The sequence below is a fragment of the Somniosus microcephalus genome, chromosome 8, assembly GCF_052327205.1.
Source record: "Somniosus microcephalus isolate GS21.2 chromosome 8, FLI_Smic_1.0, whole genome shotgun sequence".
NCBI classification, from domain to species: domain Eukaryota; kingdom Metazoa; phylum Chordata; class Chondrichthyes; order Squaliformes; family Somniosidae; genus Somniosus; species Somniosus microcephalus.
This window is the reverse complement of record NC_140994.1, coordinates 130,440,806-130,455,175: the sequence shown is the minus strand read 5'-3', so window position 1 is coordinate 130,455,175 and position 14,370 is coordinate 130,440,806. Positions and strand designations below refer to the sequence as shown.

Below are 14,370 nucleotides of genomic sequence, written 5' to 3'. Positions count from 1 at the left end.
CAATTCATCTCCTTCCCCATGGCCCTGGAGAGCCAGCATCAGCGCGCATTGGGATTTTCCAGACTCGGGGAATTCCCCTTGGTGCAGGGCGCCATTGACTGTACGCATGTGGCTTTGCGGGCCCCTCTGGAGCATGGCGAGCAGTATCGCAACAGGAAGGGCTACCATTCTCTGAATGTGCAGCTGGTCTGTGACCACAAGCAGCGCATCATGGCAGTCAATGCCAGCTTCCCAGGCAGCAGCCACGATGCCTTTATCCTGCGGCAGAGTACTGTGCATGACATGTTCCAGGCACAGCCTCCCCCAAGAGGATGGCTACTCGGGGACAAAGGCTATCCTTTGTGCACCTGGCTCATGACCCCGCTCCGCGCGCCCAGGACCGCTGCTGAAGAGGCCTACAACGAGAGCCATCAAACCACCCGCAACATCATCGAGCTAACTATTGGGGTCCTCAAGCAGCGGTTCCGCTGCCTTGATCGCTCCGGAGGAGCTCTCCAGTATTCGCCGGACCGGGTCTCCCAATTTGTGGTGGTTTGCTGCATGCTACACAACCTGGCTATCCGCAGGACTCAGGCACTGCCACCTGACGTTGGACCAGCACCTCAGGAGGAGGAGCAGGAGGAGCATGAGGAGGAGGAGGAGGAGGAGGAGGAGGAGCAGGAGTACGTTCCCAGGAGGGAGCGACCAGGGCCAAGGGCCGCACGACGCCACCTTATTACACGGTACTTCTAAGCCCCCTGTCAGGGAATGGCCAGGGGCCATGAGGGAAGATGAATGCAGCCGCTCCGCAAGCCCTCAGCCGGCGAAGCCAACAAACACTAAGAAGAACAACCATGGAGACTGCATGAATAAAGATAATTTTTTATTAAACAAAAATGAAAAGCCCTTCCCACATGAATCCCCAAAAACAATAAACGGGCCCCACAAAAAGCCCAACAAACGACTCACTCCCACAAACTGGGGAGGAGCCACTCCACCTTTATTGAAACCGGGCCTCAACGTCGGCCTAACGCAAAAAAAAAGCCCTCCAAAAGCACAACCATGGGCAAAATAAAGATGGCCACCGCCATATTAAAGGAAAGCTGGCCACACCCTCTACTGAGTGGCCCGCGAGGGCGAGACCTTGCCCAGCATTTTGCCTCCCCTGCCCTGCCTGCTGCTCCTTCGCAAGCTCTGCCCAGTGGCTGCTGCGAGGCTGGGGGAAGGCGCCTGAGGCTCAGATGCCCTTCCGCCAGATGCCACTGGGGGGCGGCCTACACGGCGTTTGGGCCTCGAGGGGCCGTCTCCTGAGTGGCGCGCCTGAGCCTGGCCACCATCAGCTGCAGCCGCTTGCCCTTGACGCCCCAGAGGGGGAATGGCGGCGACGGATGGTGCAATGTGGGCCAGCTGGCGTCTGGGATGCGCTGGCTGGTGCTGTGGCGCGGTGGCACTCGGCCGGGCCCGCACTGCAGGATCCGCAGCAATCAGCCGACGGCCGGCTTGCTGGGATGGTCCAGCGCGGCGCCTGCCCTGGCGATGCCTGCCTGAGACAGCGCGTGTGGCAGCAGTGAGTGGCCCTCTGGTCCTGGTGTGCGCGCGCATCACATCCGCCAGGGTCTTGACGGCATCAGTTAGCATGCGGCCAGTCGCGGCAGTTGCTGCCCCGAACTCGCGCACACTGGTCGCCAGCGACTCGATGGCCTCAGGCATGCGCCCCACCACGCTCATGAGCTCCGTGTGGCGCCGGTCCGAGTCGTCGGCCATCTGATCGAGCTTCCGCACCTCCTCCGAAGTGAAGGTGTCCGGACTGGAGTCGCGACTCTCCCGCTGGGGAGGAGGGGGCCGAACTAGGGGACCCTTGCCGCGTTGGTGACGGCGAGTTTGCCGAGCAGCAGCACTCCCCTCTGATCCTTCCCCCCTTTGGGGGGAAGGCCGCGGGCCACGCGCACGGCTGCTGGGTGGCTGGACGCCACTGGTCCCAGAAGCTGCATTGCCCTGCGACAGTTCCTCCAGGCACTCGTCCAGTGAGGAGGTGTCGAGCATTTCCTCCTCTCCTGCGGGACGTGACTGTTCCCCCGAAGGTCCGGCTTGCTCCTCCTCCTCCTCCTGGTTGGAGGTGCTGTCACTGGCAGCCTCAGGGTCCTGGTCGTCACCAGCTGAAAGCAGGAATGCACAAGAGTAGCTTCAGAGTGAGGAGACGGCGTCAGCGAGGGAGTTAGGACTGGTGGGATTCAGCGCATTGGTGGGACAGTGGCAAAGGAGATAGCTCGGATGGGCCAGTGCGACGCGAGAGGGCCAAAAGGCGAGGTCCTTACCATTGCCGGGCAGTGGAGGGTCGGATACACCGCACGCTGTGGGGACAATCACACGTGCTCCCATGAGCACACACACGCGCTCCTCCAGCCGAGTGAGCTCCTGCAGCTTGGCGCGGCCACCCCTGGCACGGGCCTGGCGATTAAACGCTACTTTAGCCTGCAAGAGAAAGGACGGGCTGTAAGGGCGCAGTGAAGCCCTGATGTAGTGTGCACTGCCTCCCATGGTGGAATAGCTTGGACAGAGTGAAGCCCTGATGTAGTGTGCACTGCCTCCCATGGTGGAATAGCTTGGACAGAGTGAAGCCCTGATGTAGTGTGCACTGCCTCCCATGGTGGAATAGCTTGGACAGAGTGAAGCCCTGATGTAGTGTGCACTGCCTCCCATGGTGGAATAGCTTGGCCAAAGTGTAGAGTGCCGAATGGCCATTTGATGCTCATGACTGTCCCAATGCTGCTGGCTGAGGGCTGGCCAAAAGGACTTTCAGGTCCCTTTGCCCATCATGTCAGGTGTACATGCAAGAATGAGGAGGAGACTGGAAAGGCTACTCACCCTCACAATCCTGGTCAGATCGTTGTACTTCTTACGGCATTGTGTGTGGGTCCTGGGGGCCTCGCCGGTGAATGTCACCCTCTGGGCGATCTGCTTCCAGGCTTTGGTGTAGTCGTGGTGGGTTGTTTTCCTCCCACTGTCTGGAAACAAGATCTTGCGCCTCACCTCCAGAGCTGTGAGCATGATGTCCAGATCACCCTCTGAGAAGCGCAGGGCACGCTGACGGGCCTTCTCTGGCGTTGCCATGACTCCCTGGGGCTGAGCAGTAGTGTTGAGGCCTCTTTGCAAGGCTGCAGTGTGCAGGGCGTGGCAGCAGACTAATTCGTCCCTTCCCCCTTTAAGAGCTGGTCGGCACCACGGGGTCTGCTGTCAGTGCAAAAATGACCGCACCCGTGCTGCGCCCCGCCTGGGCGCTATCCCTCTGGACCGCCGGCTTAGCGCCTAAAGAGAGTAGTGGAACGCCTCTTTTAGCGCTCCACCAACCTCTTAGGGCGAAGCCACTGAATTCCCGGCAACGGGGCGCTACTTTGGGGCGGGCGCTAACTTCGGGCGGGCGCTAAAGCTAGCGCCCCAAAACTGCCTAAACTGAAAATCTAGCCCGACATCTTTAATGTTGCATGTTCCTGGAAATTGGTGAAAGGTCACACTTTGAGACAAGCCTGGTGCAAATTGTGGCCTTCTGTAATGTTTGCTGAAGGTTCTTCTTCAGAGGAGGAATTTCGTGGGTTCAATGTTCGTCCGTGGAAGACTGCAGTAGTGGAAATGGCTGACATGGTGAAAGATGTAGGCCCAGCAAACCCTCTACATCACCTCAGTGAAAGTGATATTGAGCAGTGGGTTGATGCAGATAGAGAAGTTGCTGTTGTGCATTTGCTAAGTGATGATGAAATAATGGAGACTGTTTTGAATCCAAAGAAAGAAAAGGAAAGTGTGAAGGAAATTGAAGACGATGAGATTTCTGAAGTGAACAAGATTTCTTGGGCTAAAGCTGCAGCAGATCTTGCTTCATTCATGAAATTTGCTGAAAGCCGTTCTTGCTATTCTGCCCAAGAAGTTATGCAGCTCCATATTCTGCAGTCTACCTTTCTACAAAGAAGGCAAGAGTCCGCTAAGCAAGCAGACATCCGGGACATGTTTAAGAAAGCTTCCAAAAGAGTTGGAGCAGTGGAAGTGCCTGAACAATCTGTTGAAATGCATGATCCTGATGAACCAGTTGGCTTGGAATAAGTGTACAGTCAACCACCGTACAGTACTTTATACTGTACTGTACAGTCGTTTAAGTTTTGGTGCACTGCACAGTCGTTTATAAGTTTTGTTTTACTGTTAAGTCGTTAATAAGTTTTGTTTTACTGTTAAGTCGTTTATAAGTTTTGTTTTACTGTTAAGTCGTTTATAAGTTTTGTTTTACTGTTAAGTCGTTTATAAGTTTTGTTTTACAGTACTGTTAAGTCGTTTATAAGTTTTGTTTTACTGTTAAGTTATTAAAGAGTTATGGATTACTATCAACTGGCAGTACTGTACTTAATCAAGCATCTTTCACCATCCATTTAACACAACATTCTGTAGGTGAGTACCCAATTACTGTATATTGCACATTTCTTGATTTTTAAATTTTTCTTAGTTAAAAACAGCCTGGGTAGATAATCCGCTCACCACTCCGGAACTTTTGATAGATCGGTATCACGCCGGTCCTGTCGGTGCCAGATATCAGAACTTTTCCTGTATATTGATCAATGACTTAGATGAAAGAATAGAGAGCAGTATATCCAAGTTTGCTGACGACACCAAGTTAGGTGGCACAGTAAATAGACGGGAGAAGAAAGTTGCAAAGGGATATTGATAGATTAAATGAGTGGCCAAAACTATGGCATATGGAGTTCAATGTGGGGAAGGGCGAGGTCATCCACTTTGGACCTTAGAATAATAGATCAGAGTACTTTCTAAGTGGTGAGACGTTAGTAATTGTGGAGGAGCAGAGAGATTTCGGTGTCCATGGACAGAAATCACAAAAAGCTAGTGGGCAGGTACAAAAAATTATTAAAAAGGATATTAGCCTTCATCTTATGGGGGCTGGAATATAAAGGGGAGGAAGTTATGCTCTGGTTATATAGAACTCTGGTTAGACTGCACCTGAAGTCTGTGTTCAGCTCTGGGCTCAAGAAGGATATATGGAGAGGTGCAGCGCAGATTCAGCAGAATGGTACCTGGGTTAAAAGGTTCAGTTATTGGGACAGCCTCCATAGACGAGGCTTGTATTCCTGGACGATAGAAGATTAAGGGGTGATCTAATTGAGATGTTTAAGATGATTGAAGGATATGATAGGGTAGACACAGGAAAACGATTTCCTCTGGTGGGGCAGTCCAGAACAATGGGGCATAACATTGTAATTAGAGCTAGGCCGTTCAGGGGTGATGTCAGGATGCACTTCTTCACACATTGGGTAGTGGGAGTCTAGAACACTGTCTCCCAAAAAGCTGTTGAGGCTGGGTCAATTTAAAATTTCAGGACTGAAATTGATAGATTTTTGTTATGCAAGGGTATTAAAGGATAGGGAACCAAGGCAGGTAAATGAAGTTAAAATGCAGATCATCCATGATTTAATTGAATGGTAGAGCAAGCTCGAGGGGCTGAATGGCCTACTCCTGTTCCTATGTCCCTTCCTATGTTCCCAGCAACCCTTTACTACATTTCTTAGGAAATCTGTTGTTCCCTGTTTCATGCCACCTCATTAAAAAGTAATAAATCTGGGAATGGTTTAAAATATGAAGCTCATGCATAACAAATATAAAGAAGAAATATTGGCACAATTAGGTTGACAGGTATGTGCAAATATTAAGCATGTTTTATTATATTGTTTTAAAAATGCCAACTTTTTCTGAATAATTTAAATAGTAGGCTAATGAGGTGTTATTTTAATAGTGATAGGTTTGATGCATAGTAAAAATTAAATTACGTTTCTGTGTAATTTTAAATGTTTTTGTCTATAGCTGTGGAATAACTACTTTCATCTGGCCGTGTCCTTCATTACCCAAGCTTCACTGCAGCTGGAACAGTTTTCCCAGGCAAAATGCACCAAGATCCTGAACAAGTAAGTGTCATTCACAAATGTTTTGTTATTTAGTCCCAGATAGGACCCTTTATAATCAGAAGAGAAGAAACCATGAAACAAGAAAAAGCCAATCAGTCCTAGCTCTTCCTGCAGACCATGTACAGTCTACCCATGGTGTGTCCAAAATGTACCCTGTGGGTTACAGGAGGCTCTGGACAACTATCCCTCAAAGACTTAGGAACCTAGTCTTATCTGCATTTATATTTCTTACTTGGTTTGTCCTAATTGAATATTGTGGGTCTTCTTAGTGCTGTTGACTCATTGGTGGATTAATTACCTTTGTCACCTCCGGAATGGACTATTCTAATGATCTCCTGACCAACCTCCCATCCTCCACGTTCTGAAAACGACACCTCCTCCAAAACTCTGCTACCCGTATCCTATCTCCCACTCGCCCATCACTCTTGCCTTGCTGACCTACATTGGCTCCCAGTCCTCCAACACCTCCAATTTAACATTTTCGTTCTTGTGTTTAAATCTGTTCACGGCCTCATCCCTCCCCATCTCCTCCAGCCCTGCTGGACCACCAAGAACTCTCCATTCCTTTTACTCCAGCCTCATGTACATCCCTCCACCCCTTTGCCCCACCATTGGTGGCCGTGCTGTCAGCCACCTAGGGCCCATACTCTGGGATTCCCTCCCTAAACCTCCAATTTCTTCATCTCCTGCTCCTCCTTTAAAGACCCTCTTTAAAACCCATCTCTTTGACCAAGCTTTTGGTCACCTCCTCCTAATACCTCCTTACTTGACTGGGCGTTGGATTGTTTTGTCTGATTACGCCTCTGTGAAGTACCTTGGGCTGTTTTTCTATGTTAAAAGTGTTATATAAACACAAGTTGTTCTTGTTAAATGCTAAATCAGAACACCAAGATCTGTTAGTTGCAAATGAATGGAAATTTCATGTTGTTGGTGAAGCTCAGTGGTAAATTAGCAAATTAGCGCAAATATATGTAAATTACTGGGATGTGGATTTAAACTTTATGCATGGCCCATGAAGCACCATGCTATTATGTTATAAAACAAAAAGCTTGGACACCCTGCTCTACTCAGTGATGGACTCTACCCCGTCCATTTAATCTCCACTGGGAGAGTTTTACAAAAATACTCCCTGATTAGGTAATCCAACCAAATTTGAGAATATTCATCCATTCTCACATCAACACCATTTTATCCTGGTAGGATGTTCCTCCTAGGCCTTGGCAGTGCATGAACTATCATGTCCATAGAGCATTTAAAATTTCACTTTAATTGTTGTCAAGGTCCTCAGCCCTTGAACTGAGAAGGGAATTATCCAGCTAATGATTGGATCAGTTAATCAATGCAATAGGCCAGATCTTACTGGAAAAATAACAGTTTCAGTTTTGTACTCACAGTCCTGTTTCAGTAGCCTCCTTAAATCTGCCTATCAGTATTTTAATGAACTCGATCATGTCCCCTCATAGATCCAGATTTAAGAATGCATGATCCTGAGGGTGAGGGGCTGAGACTAAAACCGGAATTTTCCGGGGTGTCAGCTGGCGGGATCGTTGGCGGATCAGGTGGGAAAGTGTTTTTTTTTTACAGCAGGTCGGGAACCTGTTGTCAACCAGCCGCAACACGCCTTTTCCAATGTCGGGTCTTTCAGCGCTGAGCAGACCCGACAGGCAATGGTGGGCGACCCCATTAAACTAATTATTATGGCCCGTATTTTCTGATCGCAGGCCTCCCGCGTGCGGAGGCCTGCGAGCTGGAAAAATCTACGCCCTTACCTGAGGGCTCCCGGGACGCACACACTTCCGCTCCTGGGCCTCTCCAAACTCCAAGTGCGCAGGGCCCACGTATCCCAGAGACGCATGTAGTTCACAGCGTCCCTGGGATCAGGTGGGGCATGGAGAGCCAATCAAATAAGGGAATCTCCCTTCATACATTTGACAGATAGACCTGTCAAATATATGAATGGAGATCACCCCAAAAACACAGTAAAACATTAAATAAATTTTAAAAATACATCACATTTTTAAAATGAGTTCAAATTACAATAAATTGAATATTTTAAACAAAAATTAAATTTTTTGAAAAAAAAATTAAAGTATGGGGCTAATAAACTTACCTGGCATTTTGATGTCCCTACGGGTGTGTACACAGCCCGTACCCACCCGTAGGGATCGGAATATCCGGCCCAATGTACTTACCAGACCCTTATCATGCTTTTTTACCCTACTTTATAACTTTAACTTCATGGTCATGGGAACCACGCTGTTCAGTGATCATGTCTGTCAACCTGAGGTGGGAGTTCAATGGCCATTGCTCCAGCTGATTCCTTGACAGCTTCAGTAAAATCTTCCACCTGACAGAGATCACTTTCCTCAGCCACAAGCTGTTCCTCACTGCATTTCCACAACAGATTCAGCATGCTGCAAGTCTTTCCACAAGTCTCTATCCAGTCTCACCTCATTACCTCTCTCACCATTGACAGATCGCTTCTGATAATGATCAGGACCAGGCACCCTAGATGAATATTCCCTCCCTAGCTGAGACCAAAGTAGCTCTCTTACCACTGCCTCCATTGAGATCATGTAGCTCAATACAGAGCAGGGATCGAGCCCATTGACTTTCCTAGTCTGTATGACTCCGTATCAAGATGGACACATAGACAGAGCCTGTTGAATAAGATGAATGGTCAGATCGAGCAAAGTCACCCAAAGAGCTTCAGGTAGTTGGCATAGTGCTCGAAGGACTCGGTGAGGCAAAATATGAGCAATCAGTGATACTGTTGTTCCTCACGTCCAAGTAACTCTCAATACTGAAGGCTTCATGGTAAATTGGGACAGTTTCATCTACTGCTTCCCTGAATATTGGACAACCAAAGGGAATAAATGGAAATCAGTCAAAAGCATATTTAGAACAGAAAAAAAGGTTTTTTAATAGAGTGATAAGTGTTTGGAATAATCTGCCAAGAACGGTAATAGAGGTAAAAACACTAGGGTCTAGAAATTCAGTGGGCTGCGCCACCCGTTAGTGCCCTAAGAGGGCACTTAGTGGGTTGTATGCCACTGGCCACGCCTCCTGCTAAATTTAGTGGGACGCTAATGGCGGTGCTAGCCGTTAGCGCTGCGCCGCTACCGATGACGTCATCAGTGTGCGCAGCACCCCGCTACCACCCTGATTGCGAAATTTAGTAGCGCCCCCTGCTTTAACGCCAGTCGCAATTTGCGACCGGTTCAGGGGGGCCTACCTGCGGCGGTAGAGGCGCTGAGGTGCGGGGCGGCCATTTTTTTTGCTGGCCGCCTGCCAGCACCACTCCACGCCGCCATCCCCGACCTCCTGAGCCCCCCCACCCCCGCAGAGTGCCGGCTGTGTCCTGAGAGCCCGCCACTTCTCCCCGGTGCCGGGCTCTTTTGCCGGCACTCGCGCTCTTCGGGCGTGCTGCAGCAGGCCCCTCCCCTTTAAGAAGGAGAGGAAGGCCTGCAGTACTGCAGCGCGCCGTGCCGCAGCGTGTGGCGCTGCGGCACGTTGCGCTGCGATCTTTAGTTGCAGCACCCCAAGAGGGATGCGGGGCGCCTCGAGTAGCGCCGCACTTCCCTCTGGGGCGCTGAAAGTGAATTTGCGGCGGGCAGCCGCGACTACTTCCGAGGCGGTACTTCCGGTGCCCTGGCAAGGCTGGCACCCCAAATGGGGTGCCACTGAATTTCTAGGCCTAGGTTATTTAATATACATCACAGGCCATGATGGGACAAGTTGAGTATTAGAGGGATGAACTTTGATTGGCCAAGTGGCCTTTTCTCTTCCTTGAATTTTATGTTCTTACTTAGTTATTAGATGAGATGATGCCTTCTCTTCTCGACATCGGGTGATTCCTGGCCTGATGCCTTACCAAAGCTTAGAATTAGCATAGTAGGTGTCTTTGGAGGGTTCAGCTAGGCGGGTCGAATGGTCTCTTCCATCTCAATTTACCTTTGAGTTAGAATGAATACCATCACTGCAGGTGCCTGATGTCCCTCTAATCCCCTTTGATAATTGCCCAGTTGCCTTATTTTAGCATCAAGTCACTACCGACATGATGAAGGCCTGATCCGAATCAAGTCTACACCTTAACTTGAAAGATTCATTTGTTTAAAACAGTTTTCATCTTCCTTTTTTCAGGCTCACATCTGTCTGTCTTATCAGGTGCCAAAAATAGAGGCTTTATTTTAACTTTCTTTGATGAATTTTGTGTTCATCAAGGTGTTAGTGCTGGGAACGTAACATTTTCCAGGCACTCAGTCTCAGTGCAAAGTACTCCCAGGCCAGATATAGCCCATCAGCTGCAAGAGTAAGAGCTTCATAGAATCTTACAACACTGACGGAGGCCATTCGGCCCATCAAGCCTGTGCCGGCTCTTTGACAGAGCAATCCAATTAGTGCCGTTCCTCAGCTCTTTTCCCATAGTCCTACAATTTTTTATTTCCTTTTCAAGTCTTTATCCATTAGCCTTTTGAATGTGACCGTTGAATCTGCTTCCACCACCCTTTCAGGCAGTGCATTCCAGATCATAACAGCTCGCTGGGTAAAAAGATTTCTTCTCATCACCCCTCTGGTTCTTTTGCCAATTACCTTATATCTGTGTCCTCTTGTTACTGAACTGTCCCGAATAAAATTAAATTACCAATCTAGTATCCATACTGAGAGCTCTGTTTAGACTATTAGAAATTATTTCATACAGCCAACAGACAAAGGACAGAATTTTCTGGGGTTGTAGCGGGCGCGATCGGTGGTGGGTTGGGTGGGAAATTTGTTATTTTTGACAGCGGGTCAGGAACCCATCGTCATCACGTCCCAACATGCCTTTTCCCCAGGTGCGTCTGTCATCGTGGAGCTGACCCGACCGGCAGCTGCGTGGGACCCAATTGAGATGCTTAACAGTTAGTTGTGAGACCCATAACAGGCTTTTTGCATTTACTTTTTAAATTTAAATGCATGGCCACGGCAACCACGCTGCTCGGGAAGCATGTCTGTCAATCTGAGGCAGGAGTACAGTGGCCATTGCTCCAGCTGAGTACTTGATAGCATCTAATGTACAGTAAAAGCTCCCACCTGACAGGTGATAATTTTCCTCAAGCAGAAGCTGTTGCTCAGTCCATTTCCAGCACAGATTCTGCAGGCTGCAAGTGTTTCCAGCAAAGTCTCCATCCAGTCTTGCCTCATTGGAGGAACTCTCTCACTATTGACAGAATGCTTCTGTCATCTGTACTTCACCTGCCATCTATTCCATCAACATGGGTGCCGCTTATATTGTCTCACCTTGGTCCTCTGAATCGGACCACAATGAGCCCCAACACCAGCAGCACCAGGCACACCAGCAGCACCAACAACAATATCAACCTTCTCCGCAATCATCTGATGCTGCACAAGACACAGGGCATCAGCACCCGAGCACGTTGCTACCCGGGAGGTCAGGGATGACCTCGTCATGGCCAGATTTACTTAACTTTATGCTGTACACACTGGCTGCCACATGTTGCAACAGGTTGGCACCACCCCACATCAACACCATAAAGCATCCCTACAATACCCAAGCCATTCCTTTCACACTCATCACCATTGCGGGGGGTACCGTTATGTCTCACCATTCACTGCAACTCACTAAGCCACTTCCAAAGGTGCATACAAATCTGTCCAAGACCGGAAAGTGTTGAAAATAAAGATTTTTATGTTTGACAGCACATTAATAGAAACTTTACATGAACATTGGATAAAACACCCAAGTGCCTACCCTTGTGTGTTGTTAGTTGGTATGATTACACTCGGATGAGGGTGAGTGTGAGGGGTGGCTACTGAGATGGGGAAGTGATAATGTAGATAGAGAGAGAGGGATGGGTGGAGGTGCAAGGTAAGTTGGTGTGAGTAAGGATGTGCAGGAGTAGGGTAGGGAAGGCAGAATGATGGGGATGTGATGAGAGGCACAGTAGGATGAGGCTGAGTGTGGCTTTGTACTAACGTTTCATGATCCAATGAGATCATTGAAATGTTTGCGGCACTGCACCCAGATCCTCCTGACCACATCCCTGCTTGTGTCCTCCTGTGCGATGTGCAACCAGGCTGTGTTGGTCTCCTGGGGTGGTTTCTTCCGCCTATGGGAAGGGAAGAAGACCTCCCTGCGTGCTGTGACTCCCTCCATAAGCATATGGAGGGAGTCATGGGAGAACCTGGGTGCAACCCTGCACCTCTGTGCAGTCATTGTCAGTGTTTGCAGCACTTCAGTGCTGTAGAACACTGACAGCACAAATGTCAAAAGAAAGTTGGTCATGGTCCCTTTAAGGAAACCGGCTGATGATGCATCGTGAATGACGTCGCCAGACCTGCTTCTTCTAATTGGCCCTGCCAACGACATCACCCGCACCAGATCCGCCGGCCTAAATCTCAGCAGTCATCCTTATGTAGATGGTCTCTACAGTCGTATTTTTGCTGCTTTTTGACTGGGCTGCTAGGTAGACCTGCAGTTGAGGGGAAAGCAAGCATGGTGCTGAGAACATAAAAAATGGGAGCAGGAGACGGCCATTCAGCCCCTCGAGCCTGCTCCACCATTTAATGAGATCAGGAGTTGGCCATACGGCCCCTCGAGCCTGCTCCGCCATTCAATGAGACCAGGAGTGGGCCATACAGCCCCTCAAGCCTGCTCCGCCATTCACTGAGATCAGGAGTGGGCCACACAGCCCCTCGAGCCTGCTCCGCCATTCAATGAGATCAGGAGCAGGCCATACGGCCTCTTGAGCCTGCTCCGCCATTCAATGAGATCAGGAGCAGGCCATACAGCTCCTCGAGCCTGCTCCGCCATTCAATAAGATCAGGAGTGGGCCATATGGCCCCTCGAGCCTGCTCCACCATTTAATGAGATCAGGAGTCGACCAAACGACCCCTCGAGCCTGCTCCGCCATTCATTGAGATCAGGAGCGGGCCATACGGCCCCTCGAGCCTGCTCCGCCATTCACTGAGATCAGGAGCGGGACATACGGCCCCTCGAGCCTGCTCCGCCATTCACTGAGATCAGGAGTGGGCCATACAGCCCCTCGAGCCTGCTCCACCATTCAATAAGATCAGGAGTGGGCCATACAGCCCCTCGAGCCTGCTCCGCCATTCAATGAGATCAGGAGTGGGCCATACGGCCCCTCGAGCCTGCTCCGCCATTCAATGAGATCAGGAGTGGGCCATACGGCCCCTCGCGCCTGCTCCGCCATTCACTGAGATCAGGAGCGGGACATACGGCCCCTCGAGCCTGCTCCACCATTCAATGAGATCAGGAGTGGGCCATACGGCCCCTCGCGCCTGCTCCGCCATTCAATAAGATCAGGAGTGGGCCATATGGTCCCTCGAGCCTGCTCCACCATTCAATGAGATCAGGAGTGGGCCATACGGCCCCTCGCGCCTGCTCCGCCATTCAATAAGATCAGGAGTGGGCCATATGGCCCCTCGAGCCTGCTCTGCCATTCAATAAGATCAGGAGTGGGCCATATGGCCTCTCGAGCCTGCTCCACCATTCAATGAGATCCGGAGCGGGCCATACAGCCCCTCGAGCCTGCTCCGCCATTCAGTAAGATCATGGCTGATCATCGACCTCAACTCCACTTTCCCACCCGATCCCCATATTCCTTGATTCGTTTAGTGTCCAAAAATTTATTGATCTGAGTCTTGAAAATACTCATCGACTGAGCATTCCCAGCCCTCTGGGAAGAGAATTCCAAAAATTCACAACCCTCTGAGTGAAGAATTTTCTCCTCATCTCAGTCCTAAATGGCCATCCCCTTATCCTGAGGCTGAGTAGAAACAAACTATTTCACATCAGTCAGTTAAGAAGCTATCAGTGAATAAATAAGCACCACAGGATACCCTGCCATCCTAAAGTAAGAGGAAATGGTAGTAATAATGGGCTAAAGTAGCGGGAACATTTTTATTTCCAATTTTTGACTGTTGTACAATATATTACATTAAAGCACTCCATTCCTTTCAGGTACGGGGATATGAGGCGTCTAATTGGATTCGATATTCGTGACATGTGGTACAAGCTTGGTGAGTGAAAGATTGTTTCACGATCATTTTGAATGAAGTGGCTTATCAATGTGCATTCACTGTTACTGCAGATTCAGTATAGGATAGGATCCCGCTGGCTCAGTGGGTGAATGTTTCACCTAAAGTGCTATTGAGCTGCAAAGTACCCATCCAGATCCTTAGTCACTGTTGAGTTAGCATCTTTCTCAGCTAAGACAGTGATGGCAACGTTACAAATGGCCTGACTGCCTTTGGGCTAGGGAGGGGGTAAAAAAAATCAACCAGAGTTCCCATCCCTGATCACTATCTAGTGCTGCCAAGGTTCTCACCCTTGATCATCACCCTGTGGGTCCAAGGCTCTCACCCCTGAACATCACCCTGTGGGGCCAAGGCTCTCACCCCTGAACATCACCCT

The 14,370-nt window shown here is 49.7% G+C and overlaps 1 protein-coding gene across 2 annotated transcripts in view; it reads left to right on the top strand.

Annotated features, from left to right (window-relative positions):
• LOC147113792 (dedicator of cytokinesis protein 2-like) overlaps positions 1–14,370 on the top strand; it is an 80,211-nt gene that overhangs the window by 9,037 nt on the left and 56,804 nt on the right. For both annotated transcript variants that reach the window (XR_015079272.1, XM_085995118.1), the window contains exons 2-3: positions 5,833–5,933; positions 13,918–13,976. Coding sequence is in view for 1 of the 2 variants with exons in the window: in XM_085995118.1 (XP_085851244.1) it covers positions 5,833–5,933; positions 13,918–13,976 (160 nt within the window). In the remaining variant the exon portion in view is untranslated. The remainder of the gene's footprint in view (positions 1–5,832; positions 5,934–13,917; positions 13,977–14,370) is intronic.